General features: G+C 42.1%; 1 protein-coding gene across 8 annotated transcripts in view; it reads right to left on the bottom strand.

Moving 5' to 3' along the window:
• Positions 1 to 12935, bottom strand: part of Txndc11 (thioredoxin domain containing 11) — a 57526-nt gene that overhangs the window by 38564 nt on the left and 6027 nt on the right. For 2 of the 8 annotated variants that reach the window (XM_087571279.1, NM_001127532.1), the window contains 2 exon segments: positions 10780 to 10877; positions 4927 to 5056 (listed from right to left, as the gene is read on the bottom strand). Coding sequence is in view for 2 of the 8 variants with exons in the window: in NM_001127532.1 (NP_001121004.1) it covers positions 4927 to 5056; positions 10780 to 10877 (228 nt within the window). In the remaining 6 variants the exon portion in view is untranslated. 8 annotated transcript variants of the gene reach the window in all.

The raw sequence follows: 12935 nt of genomic DNA, 5'->3' as shown, positions 1-12935 counted from the left end.
TAGCAAACTGTTGCTTTAATATGCACGGAAAGCCATACCCTTGTCTTATATTGTTATTTTTTAAAGCCATTCATAAACAAATAAAGTTATAGCCAAATTAAAAAGCCAAGACTTTCTGAATTTTTCTATCATAAAAGAAAGGAAGGAAAGAAGGAAAGAAGGAAGGAAGGAAGGAAGGAAAGAAGGAAGGAAGGAAGGAAGGAAGGAAAGAAAGAAAGAAAGAAAGAAAGAAAGAAAGAAAGAAAGAAAGAAAGAAAGAAAGGAAGGAAGGGATTGTTTAAGTGCCATAAGGAAACTAAATATTACTGGACATGCCTTTAACCCCAGCACTTGGGAAGTGGAAGGCATGAACCACCACTCTGGCTTACATGGATTTGTACAGAGGATCTATGTTATAAATACCCCTATAGTGGTCATAAGCCAATCAATAAAAGCTGCCACTATGACAAATCTAAGAGAACCCAGGTTTGATGTACATCATGGTAGCTCACAACTACCTCTATTTCCAGCCCCAAGAGATCCAACACTTTCTTCTGGCATGCTCAAGTAGTGCATATACATAGTACACAGACATACATGCAGGCAAAACACTCATATACATAATTTTTTTAAAAAAAAGAAGTCTAACAAAGATGTCACAAACACATAAATGTCATTCGTAGCTTCTAGGAAAAAGCAGGCTATGTTCAAGACAACAGAAGTCTTTAAAATTCAAGTCCCATCTGGGTAGTATTCATTTGCTCCCTGCTTCAGAGAAGACTAAATTACTGCACTAGGTCATTGGTGAGTCTGACAGGACGGCCATGCCTACACTTGCTCCAGGCATGATTTCTGAAGGTGTCACTGAAATACACATTCTAAGGGTCAGGAGAAAACACCAAGAGTTCCCACACCTTTCTCTCTCTGGTATAGATACACTAGCAACACTGAAGCAACATATAAAAAGGTCTTGTCACATCTCTGAGTTACTTCTTTCCTGTGTGGTCCTACTTATTAGAGAGGCTGAGGAAGGAGGATCAGCAGGGCCGGTCTGGGCAACATAGATCATCATCTCAAAAACATGACCAAAATAGTATTTCCTTGACCAGAAATAAGTGAACCTTCTGAAAAACTTTCTAACCTTTAAACACCACTGAAGGCAAGAGTATCAGAAGGATTATCTAGCCAAATAATTATATTTAGAGAAAAAAAATTTAAGTAAAGCTTAGATATAGGCTGGAGAGATGGCTCAGCAGTTAAGAGCACTGACTGCTCTTCCAGAGGTCATGAGTTCAATTCCCATCAACCACATGGTGGCTCACAACCATCTGTAATAGGATCTGATGCTCTCTTCTGGTGTGTCTGAAGACAGCTACAGTGTACTCATATATAATAAATAAGTCTTTAGAAAAAGAAGCTTAGGTATTAGACTTGATAAAGCCAACTGAGCCCTTTACTTATGACATGTGCCCTCCATACGAAATGAGGCAGACTGTGCCAACAATAGGTAAAGCATTTATTCCACAAAATTAACGCCCTTAGTTTCATCCTTGCCATCCATGATGGAAGAGGACTAATTTCCAAAGGTGTCCTTGGACATCCATATGTGCATGTTGCAAGTTTTTGCCTTCAAATGCACTCATGTGTGACACTGACTGACTGAGACACAGACACACGTGCGTGTACACACACACACACACATACACACACAACACCATATACACATGGATTTTTTTGTTGTTGCTTTTTTTTTTTCCTGAGACAATGTCTCAATGTCTCAATGTCTATGCAGCCCAAGTTGGCCCGGAACTCAGTAAGACCATGTAAGCCCTGAACTCAAAGAGATCCATCTACCTCTGCTTCCCAAGTGCTAGGAATAAGGGCATGGGCCACCACTGCCCAGCTTTAAATATGTATTTTAAAGGAAAAAAAAAATCAATGAAGTAGAGGGGTAAAAATGCGATTTAGTTGGCAAAGTGCTTGCCTAATGTCCAGGAAGCCTTGGGTTAAAGTCCAGCCCAACATATCTTAGGTGCGTTGATGCAAGCCTATAAACCCAGAATCAGGGAGGTAGAAGCAGAAGGGTCCGTAAATTCAAAGTCATCTTCTGTTACGCAGCAAGTTTGAAGCCAGTCTGGGCTAGACTTAAACCTTGCCTCAAATAAACAACAAAAACCAAAGGAGCAAGCCTTCCTCTGCCACAGCTGAAGGGTAACAGCGCTGCCTATCTCTCAGGTGCAGACGTGGCCCACCTTGGCTGCAGATGTGCTGAAGACTCGCTGGGGTTTTACACCATGTGCTGTTGTTCTGCAGCTCCTCTCTCATTTCTCTTTTCCTTGCCCGTTTAGAGGATCACGAGAACCCAAATGAGACAAAACTGGGCAAAGTGCTCAACCAACATGGCAGTAGAGCAAGACTGGAGGATGGCAGCAGTTGACCTCTTAGTTATAAAAGCAGTTTTTCTCATGAATAAGGAACTCAACACTACCATTATAACATTTAAAGTCTTTATAGCAATCCTAACATCCAGAATTTTCCTCATAATAATTTTACTGATAAGATTTGTTTAAAAAATTTTTCCTTTTCCTTTTTTTTTTTTTTTTTTTTTACTTATAGCTTCCATTGATTGGAACTACAACCCAAAGATTTTTTTTTTTTACCTAATTTTTACTTGTTAATCTGTTTTTTGAGAGTCTCACTATGCAGATCAGCCTGCCTCTGCCCTCCTGGGTGCTTAGAGATTAGTCTTATCTAGATTATTTCTGCTTTATAAATGAGAAAATAAAGGCTTAAGGAGATGAGATCATCAGCCCAAGGCCACAGAGTTAGGCGGCGGCAGACTAAGCTCTGACTTGAGCCTGACTCCGATTTCTCCCTAGTTTGCAGAACTCGGGTGCTAACTGCCACTCTGGAGGTTTGAGGTTAGCTTGGAACAGCTACTAACCTTACTTCCAAGTCACCCTCAAATAAACACAAAACACTGCCCTCAGCTCACGTCCCCAAACAACGCGGAAGGTGAGGAATGGGATCAACTACACTTGGAGCTGGAGGTTGGGCTGGGACTGAGATCCTACCTCAGAGAAGAGCACCCAGGCACTAGAGAGAAGATGGCTTAGCAGTTAAGAGCACTGACTATTCTTGCTTAAGATCAAAGTCTGGCCCCAACACCCACATAGCACTGAAACTCTAGTTCCAGGGAACCCGGTTCCCTCTCCTGGCCTCAAAGGCACTCACAAACAAGTGACAAACACAGACTTATACAATCACACAATATTCTTTTCTAAAAACTATTTTAACCTGAATGTGGTAGTGCACACCTTTAATTCCAGTGCTCAGGGGGCAATGGCAGGTGGATCTCCGTGAGTTCCAAGCCAGCCTAGTCTACATTGTAAGTTCTAGGCTAGCCAGGGCTATGTAGAAAGACCTTGTCTCATTACCACCACCACCACCACCACCACCACCACCACCACCACCACCACCACCATCATCATCATACAATTTAAATAAATGAATTTTTAAGTTATTTTAAAAGCTAATGCAAATTAAGGTTTGGTTTTTGTTTTTAAGATATGTATGCTTTGCTGGCTGAATTCACTATGCAGAACAAGTTGGCCTCAAACAAGATCTGACTGCCTCCGTCTCCCAAGTACTAGGATGCACACTCTACCCCACCCAACAACCCAATAGAACAAAATCTTATAACAATAACAATAATTTAAGAGGTATTAAAGCTGGCAACAGAACCACAGGGGAAAAAAGCCATGTTAGTAAGCTAGACTAATTTCTATATAAAAAAAAGGGGTCTTGACTATAGAGAGCTCCAAAACAGCCAATACTACCCAGAGAAACCCTATCTGGAAAAAACAAAACCAGAAAGACTTAAATAAAACAGAAAGGATTATAATTGCGGGTTTTTTTTGTTGTTATTTTGTTTTTTGTTTTGTTTTAAATAAAGATTTGTTTTAGGGGCTGGAGAGACAGCTCAGTGGTTAAGCATATTGGCTGCTCTTCCAAACAATCTGGGTTAATTCCTAGCACCCACATGGTGCTATCTGTGATTCTAGTCCCAGGGTAACACAACACCCTCTTCGTCTTCCTGTGGGCATCAGGCACATATGTGGTGCATAGGCATACAAGCAGGGAAAACACCCATACACATGAAATAAACCTTAAAATGACTTTATTATTTATGCATGTGTATGTGTGGGCGTGCTCCTGGAAGCCAGAAGAGGGCTTCAAATATCCTAGAACTGAAGTTACAGGCAGCTGTGAGCCAACTGATGTAGGTGCTGAAGTTGAACCTGAGTCATCTAGGAGAGGCACAAGTGTTCTTAGCCACTGAGTCACCTCTCCAACCTCCTATCTGTGGCCTTTCTTGTTTTGAAAGCTAAACTAAAACTGACAAGAAAAGCAGGTGCTCATTGTGCAATGCTGTAGGACCACAGCATATGCTTAGAATGAGTAGCTCATAGCAACTATGAGCTAAGTCCATGTCCTAGTCAACTGAGACGAGACCAACGTCTGCTTAAAATCTCCAAACAAAACAGAGACAAGAGCTGCAAGTATTCTGGTCTTTTAAAGCTCACTTAGCCAGCTATCCTTGTAATTAGAAGCTCATGGAGCTCTTACGTGGAGCATGAGGTCTCCTGAAACCAGAGTTACAGTCAGTTTCCAGTCACCTAAAGGGTGTGAGGACTAAACTGGAGTCTCTTTGAAACGACAGTGTGTGCTCTTAATCCCTAGACCAGATCTCCAGCACCCAACATAATTTCTGTAAGTGCTGAAATCCAGGAGACTTTTTAAAGAATAAAAATGCCAAATGAAACCTACCATCTTGTACAATCCACACCAAAATAAAACAAAGTAAACTAAAAACCACTTAATATAAACAATCCAATTGAACCGAGTAAAAAGTATTGGGAACAGGAGATAAGAAAAGATAGGTACCTCATAGTTGGAGAGAAAATCTAGCAATTCTGATTGAGATGGGATGTAGAGAAGAGGTTTCATCACCCGGCGAACAAACTTCTCAATGTAAACAGCACTCATGGGGCCTTTGTATTCAATTGGTCCAAAACTAGTACCAAAAAATAAATAAGTAAATAAAAACAATATACCATGCATTAAACCTGTAATGTGTAACAAAAGCCATCAACACCATACAATGAAAACATTTTTGCTTTAGCAACTGGTTCAGAGACAAGCAACCTGCTTTGCCCAGGAGGTGAACAGAGAATCCACATTTTAGGTGGGCAACACAAAAGCACTTCTATACGATCAATCTTAATCCAGCTGCAAATCAAACTCTTTCTAGTCTCCAAAAGAAAGATTAGTTCACATAATATTTCTACTAAAAGAGAAAGGCGTCTGACCTTGGAAAGTAACCGCATACTGAGAAATTCCAGGGTCTCTTCCATAATTGCCCACATGTATAGACAGATCCCTTTCACATGAAACTGAAATAAACATGGGCAGCTGACCCTCTGCCTGCTAAAAAAATCATTACTAATATTTCCAAAAGCACTCAGACGAAGACTCAGTGTGTTAAAGTATTATTACAACAGAACACAATGGCAAGGATAAAACTGAGGTGTACGTGTGATCTTCCTTCCGCTCCCTCCCGTACATCTCCCTTCCGTCCATCCCATCCATGTTTTGGGATGCACAGGAATCTGATCCAGCTATGAAGTAGTAACACAGGGATCCTTCTAGACTAATCAGACTTTCACCTGGCTGCTTCAGTGTCCTCCTAGACAGTGTCTTTCATCTCTCTCAGTGGCCTACAATATACTCGAATGTTACTGAGTAACAGGTGGCATGTGGAATTCAGCGACTCTGCAACTATTCTTCTCTCTACAGAGACTGGCATTAAGTTTACTGTTAGCAGCAGCAATGGACAGAGCTCAGGAAAGAATTATATACACGCTGTACTCATGATGGTATAACAGAGTTATAAAAACTATCATGAGAAAGATAAGCTCAGATCTTCAGTGAACACTACTGAAGGATCCAACAAAAAAGGAATAGAAGGGTGAAAAGAAGTAAGCACAACGCTCTACAGTCATGGCTGGGTGATGGAGTAAGAACTCCATCAACTCAAAGGGCTGGGCATGACGCTGTCCACCTTTAATCCCAGCACTTGGGAGGCATAGACAGGTGGGCAGTTTCAGGTCAACCTGAACTCCATAGTGAGTTCCAGGACAGCCAGAACTACACAGATGAAAAATATTAATTAAAAAAAAATTTAGTTGCCACCACCACATCACCAAACCTATCAACTGCCAATAAATTTTAATTAAAAAAAAAAAGGGGGGGGGTTGGGGATTTAGCTCAGTGGTAGAGCGCTTGCCTAGCAAGCGCAAGGCCCTGGGTTCGGTCCCCAGCTCCGACAAAAAGAAAAAAGAAAAAAGAAAAAAAAAAAAAAAAAAAGGTCAAGTCTACTAGTGCACACCTTTAATTCTAGCACCCAGAAGGTAGATCAAGGTGATCTTCAGATCTATCTGTATCTGTATCTTTATCTAAATCTTTATCTGGAATGACAATTCTGGAATTTTTGTTCCTTTAAAACACACAGATTATAAGCATGTGCTTTGTTTTGATCCCAGGAGTAGGGATATGGGCTCCTGGGGCTGTCCTCAGATTGTGTGGCATTTGGAACTCTGGGTGCTAGGACCTCTGAGAGGCAGGGCTCGTGGTTGCTGGTTGTTTAGGGAGTTTGTCAGTAGCTGTGGTCAAAGAACAAAAGGAAAGAAATTAGAATCAGGAGGTTGACTATTTCTCCCCTCCCTTCTATCCTTGTTTCTCTCCTATGTTAAGGGATGAGACCAGGGAAATAAAGGGTGGAAAAAAGAAGAACCCACAAAGTAGCAAAGACTGGCCTCATATATTCATATCTGTATCTAAATCAAACTTGAAGCCAGCCTGGGCTATTTTAGAACCTGTCTCAAATATACCATGAATGAATGACATGAATGAATGAATCAATGAATTAGATAAAGAAAAAAAAATCAAAAAAGCATCTGATAGCATATTTGTCCAGCAAAAAGGGCCGTGTAGAATTCTCATCTATTCAAGGGGTCAGGCTTTGCTGAGTTTTCCTAGTAAAGTGTACTAGTAAATTGAAAAGGACAACAGGATCTTAAGATGCAAGATACACACGTGTTTAATCCCAGACTGCAGCCATCAGTGTAGAATGGGCTGGTCTAGAGCTGGGCGCTAACAGGTGGTGAGAACCCATTTCCATGTTCCAAACTATCACCAACTTTGGGATGGCATCAATACAAGCCCTAAAACCCATCCCACAAACAGAGAGCTGTTAGTTGAAGTAGTTCCAAGATAAAAGCAGTACAGGAAACGGGAGCAATAGCAGCAACAAAATACACAGAGTGGCATCTGCTCAGCCTTGAGCCCCAGTGGGGACATGTGACCACTGTCAGCAGGAGAAGCTTGTGAGTGCCAGGAATGCCCAGGAACACTCGGCTGAAGGAACCAATCACGCATATGTATAAAACTGAGGCCTGTAGCCTCTCAGAACACAAGAAGGTACCTTCGGGAGTTTCTGTGCTCAGCATTGTTATACCAGCACAGTGGGTCCTATGTGACAATGTGAGCAGAAAAGGCATGTGAACAGACTTAAGCCAGTAAAGCAGCAGGCTAAGATGAATGCAAGGCATTTCAAAGCGCCAGTGCAGAAAACATGGTGCTAGTACAGGGATCCTCCTTTCAAGCAGAATTTCCCATAGTAGCTGTGGTGATTTAAAAAAAAAAAAAAAAAAAAAAAAGCCCCTTTGGGGCCATAGGGAGTGGCACTATTGAAGGGTGTGGCCTTGGGGAAGGTGTGGCTTTGTTGGAGGAGGGGGATGACTAAGGGGTGGGCTTTGAGGTCTCAGAAGCACAAGCTAGTTCTCCTCCTGCTGCCTGCAGATCCAAATACAGAGTTCTCAGCCTCTTCTCTAGCACCGTGTCTACCTATACACCGCCACACTTCTGTCTACCTATACACTGCCATACTTCTGCCCAGACAAAAATGAACCAAACCTCTGGACTTGTTTCCCTTTTAGAAGAGTTGATGACGTCATGGTGTCTCTTCACAAACCTTAAGACTAGCTCAGAGTAGCTTCAGACTCACAGCAATCCTCCTGCTTCAGCCTTCATAGTTCTCAGTTTAAAGGCATGAAGCACAACGCTGTTGGGACTGTGGATTCTAAAATCTACAGAAGCTGAGAACGCAAACAGCTGATGTGTATTCCTGGGCCTCTCAAAAAGACCTTCGTCTCAACTCAAGGGTAAGTTCATTTTAATGTCAAATCAGCTTGAATCCACCTCTGGCAGCCTACAAGGTTTTACCCACCCCACTGGACAGAGCCGAGGAGTAGTAAAGGCCGAGGAGTAGCAAAGGGACCTCAGTAGGATAAATGCAAAGTCTGCTTCAGCACAGTGCCTTCTCCTCACCTCTGCAAAGACAGAACTAGGCCTGAGATGGCCACTGGGACTCTACCCTGTATTTAAGAAGCAGAGTGGGGAAATTTGAAACCAATCTAAATGGCTACTAAGAGAAGCTAGCTTAGCTTGTTCCTTTGATTCCACAAGCACTTCACATACAGTGGAGCATGTGAGAGTGGGAAGGTGGTGTTGTGTAAATAATATCAGTTATTGAGGAACACTATATGACGCTAACAGTTTATGCTAGATGTGTGGGACTGGGAAGGAAAAGGATAGAGTGTGTCACTAACAGTTTGCTGTGACTACTGTGAATCCCTACTAATGAGGCCCAGGAGGTACATGAGGATGGGAAAGGAGACCTTAAAAATAAAGCTCTCACTAATCAAGTTTTTACCCATTTGGCCTTTCACAGACTTTAAGCCAATCACACCGACTGAAGCCCAAATACCATCTTCTGCCCTAGAAGGTTAAGGTTGGAAGATCATCAGTTCAAGGCTAGCCTGGGATACAAAATGAGACCACCTCAAAGATTAAGATAAATAAACTGGATGGGGTGGCACAAGCCTTTAATCCCCACACTGGGAAGGAAGAGACAGGCTGAGCTCTCTAAGTCCAAGTCCAACCTGGCTGAACACACTGAGCTCCTATACAGCCAGGGCTATAGAGAAACCGTGTCTCTAAATAAATAGCTCAAAGTTAGCTTTTCAAATATCACTTAACATCCATAGTTACATCTGCAACACCAAACATTAACATATACACAGCAAGAGCAACCAGCTTAAAGCCAAATGTGGTGGCAGCATGCCTACCTCCCCAGCACTTGTGAGAGGTTAAGGCAGGACCACTAAGTTCTAGGCCAGCCTAGGGTACAGCATGAGACCCCTTATCCAACAAAGGAAGGTTTGGTACCACATGCCTTTAACCTCAGCACTAGGGAACAGAAGCCAGGCAATCTTTCCAAGTTCCAGACAGCCCTGGCTGATAATGGTGACTTCCAAGCTAGCCAGGACTACATAGAGAGATCCTGTCACTACCCACAAACAAACCAACCAACAAATAAATAAATAATGGGGTCCTGTCACCACTTCACAAATTAAACAAGCAAAAGAACGAATGAATGAATGAGTGAATGAATGAATGGATGGGCTGCAGATTGGCTCAATGGTTAAGAGCACTGTCTACTCTTCTAAAGAACCTGGATTTGATTCCCAGCATCAATACGGTGGCTCAGAACCCCCTGTAGCTACAGTTCCAGGTCTGATGCTTTCTGTTCAATCTCCTTATGCTCTGGTATGCACACAGTTCATACACATATATTAAGCACACATAAAGAATAAATAAATAAATAATAAAGTAAATCCCGGGCCTAAGAGAGATGGCTCTCCAGTTAAGAGGATGTAATTGTTCTTACAGAGGACCAGAGTTCGGTTTCCAGCAGCCATGTCTGGCAGCTCATGATTGTCTCTAACTCCAGCTCCAAGGGCTGTGACATCCTGCATTAACATGTGCTCATACCACACACTCACATACCTATAACTAAAAATAAGGATTGAAAACAAGAACAAGATAGTTTAAAATAAAAACCACACGTAGCTTTAGGCAAAATGACTGCAACTAGAGGCCAAAAAAAAAAAAAAAAAAAAAAAAAAATCATGAAACTTGAGGGTTTCGAACCTCTGTCATTTCAGAACTATGAACCACTAATAATTTTCTTCCTAACTGAAAGAAATGGTACTACATCCCCTCCTCCTTATTGCAAGGCTAAGAATTGAACCCAAGATCTCACCCATGTTAGGAAACACATAACTACTAAATTAATATTTGGTTGAGACTAAGTTGTCCACGTTGGCCTCAAACAATTCTCTTGCCTCAGCCTCCCAAGAAGCGTAGATTATTGTCATAGGCACTATGGCTAGCAAAAGCTATTATCTTGAGTATGCTACACTACCAGGTTAACAGGCTGAGGGACAGGGTGTACTTCTGGATTGTGTAACAGCTTTGAGTAGCTAAAATGTACAGCCATACAATGGAGTAATTCATCTTTTAAAAACAGTGCTATAACGTACACACATTGATACATTCACGGAAGTGAGAGAGAACAATTTTAGAAATAACATTACATTCTTTCCAATCACATCTCACGCTTACAACTTGAGTGCAGACATATATATTCACAGAAAAGGACAATCTAAACAGACTAGCTGCACATGGCTAATGTAATCATCAAATGCCTTTCCATTTTTAAACTTATTTTTGCCTATCTGCATTTCCTCAGTTTCCCACACTGACTAATAATTTGTATAACAAGGTTCCCTGATGACTGATGACTGCAGTGGGAGTGGAAACACAAACCCTTACCTCCGATGATACAGATGTATCACAGGGAAGTAGAAGAAATGCTTCTGTTTTCTGCACTTGCCCTGGTTCCACCAACAGTTTACTGCCACGAACAACACCTGCAGAGGCAAAGCATGTTTCATGTGCCTATGAATAGCCACTCAACAGTGACCGAGACTTAAAACTATAGAAACAGAACGACTTCCCTGCTAGAACAGAAGGAATTAAACAAGAAACAAACCAACCCTGTTTCACGCTTTCGAAGGTGACATTTACCACTAAAACAAAACTCGCACGCAGTGGTAGCTCCTATTTGTGATCCCAACCCTGGGGCGTGGGAATAAGGGGCAGGGGTAGAGTGGGGTTGGGGCAGTGAGGGAGCTGAAGTAGGTGAATTACCATGAGTTATATACAGGCTAGCATGATCTACAAAATGAAAACAGGGAACGGAGAGTTGACTCACAAGAGCACTGGTTGCTCTTCCAGAGGACACAGATTGGATTCCCAGCACCAACATGGTGGCTTGAAACCGTCTCTAAGTCCAGGAGCTCCACCCTCAGGGTGACCCAGTGCTCTCTCCAGGCATGTGGTAGACAGACATATGCACAGGCAAAGCAGTCATATGTATAAAAAGTAAAAACAGTAAATCTTTCCTTTTTCTTTTAATGAAATAAGCAGGTGTGCTTTTAATCGCAGGACCTCTAAGGCAAAGGGAGGCAGATCACGAAGTTACAAAGCCAAAACTAATAAAACAGCAGCCTGAAAAGCTGCTGTGAGGATGAGCACAGTGCTGGGCCCACAGGAGCACTGTGGCTATTACACCATTAATCAGGACACTTCCCTTAAACTAAGCTAGCTACAAACTAAGTTAGCCTTAACACGAAAAAATGGGTTTCCTCTTTGCTTCCTACATACAGACAGACCTTTGTTCTCCAAATTCTGGAGAACAGGGGAGTGACTAGGAAAGTGGTACTTTTCTAATGCTTATATACTGAGTGCTTGCCCAGGGCTCCCTTAAAATTCCTGCTTCCTTCCTGAAAAGTTGATATGATATGGTATGATATGATATGATATGATATGATATGATATACTACTTTCAATTTTCAGATCATCAGGCTTAACACAAAGTACCCTTAGTCATAAAGCCATCTTGTCAGTTACATGTATGTGTGTGTATGTGTGTAACTGTTATGTATGAACATACCACAAACACGTAATTCTCTCTCTCTCTCTCTCTCTCTCTCTTTCTCTCTCTCTCTCTCTCTCTCTCTCTCTCTCTCTCTCTCTCTCTCTCACACACACACACACACACACACACGCACACAGCTTTTCTTTTGAGGTAAGATCTCATGTAGTTCAAGCTGGCCTCAAACTCACTATACAGATGAGGAAGGCACTGACCTCCCAATGCTGAGATTCCTCTCAGGAAACTGTATAAGGAATGTACCTGGTACTTTGAGGTATAAAATAGTTAAAAAGGTTTTGTGGACCTGGACAGGACACCTAGCCCCCATTTTAAAATATTGCTTGTTTAAGAGCACTAATGTCCTTTGAAAAGATAGGGGTTCAGTTCCCATTACCCACATAGTAGCTCACAACCACCGACCTATAATTCCAGTTACAGGAGGTAAGGTACCGTTCTTCTGGCCTCCTAATGCACCAGGCACCTATGTGGTGTACATGTATACAGACAAAACACCACCATATACATAAAATGAGTGTGTGTGTGTGTGTGTGTGTGTGTGTGTGTGTGTGTGTGCGCGCGCAAATTTACCAAGGGGCCTGTGAGATGGATCAGCAGGTAAAGGCACTTGCCACAAAAGCTTAGTGACTTGTGTTTAATCCCTAGAACCCACAGAAAGGCAGGAAAGAACTGACCCCAAGAAGTTGAACTCAGGCTTGGTGGGAAGTACCTTTAATCTTTTCTTTTCCTTTTTATTTTTCAAGACAGGATTTCTCTGTGTAGCCTTCACTGTCCTAGAACTCACTTTGTACACCAGGCTGGCCTGCAACTCAGGGATCCGCCTGCCTCTGCCTGCCTCAGTCTCTCGAGTGCTGGGATTAAAAGTATTTGTCACCACACCCAGCAACCTTTAGTCTTTTTATCCATAAACTTTTCCCGTATAAACATTTAAGTAGGTGGCTGCATGGTAGAGGAGTACTGACTCCTTCGAGTT

Source organism: Rattus norvegicus, chromosome 10, assembly GCF_021556685.1.
Source record: "Rattus norvegicus strain SHRSP/BbbUtx chromosome 10, alternate assembly SHRSP_T2T, whole genome shotgun sequence".
Taxonomy (NCBI): domain Eukaryota; kingdom Metazoa; phylum Chordata; class Mammalia; order Rodentia; family Muridae; genus Rattus; species Rattus norvegicus.
This window is presented reverse-complemented; position numbering and strand designations above follow the sequence as displayed.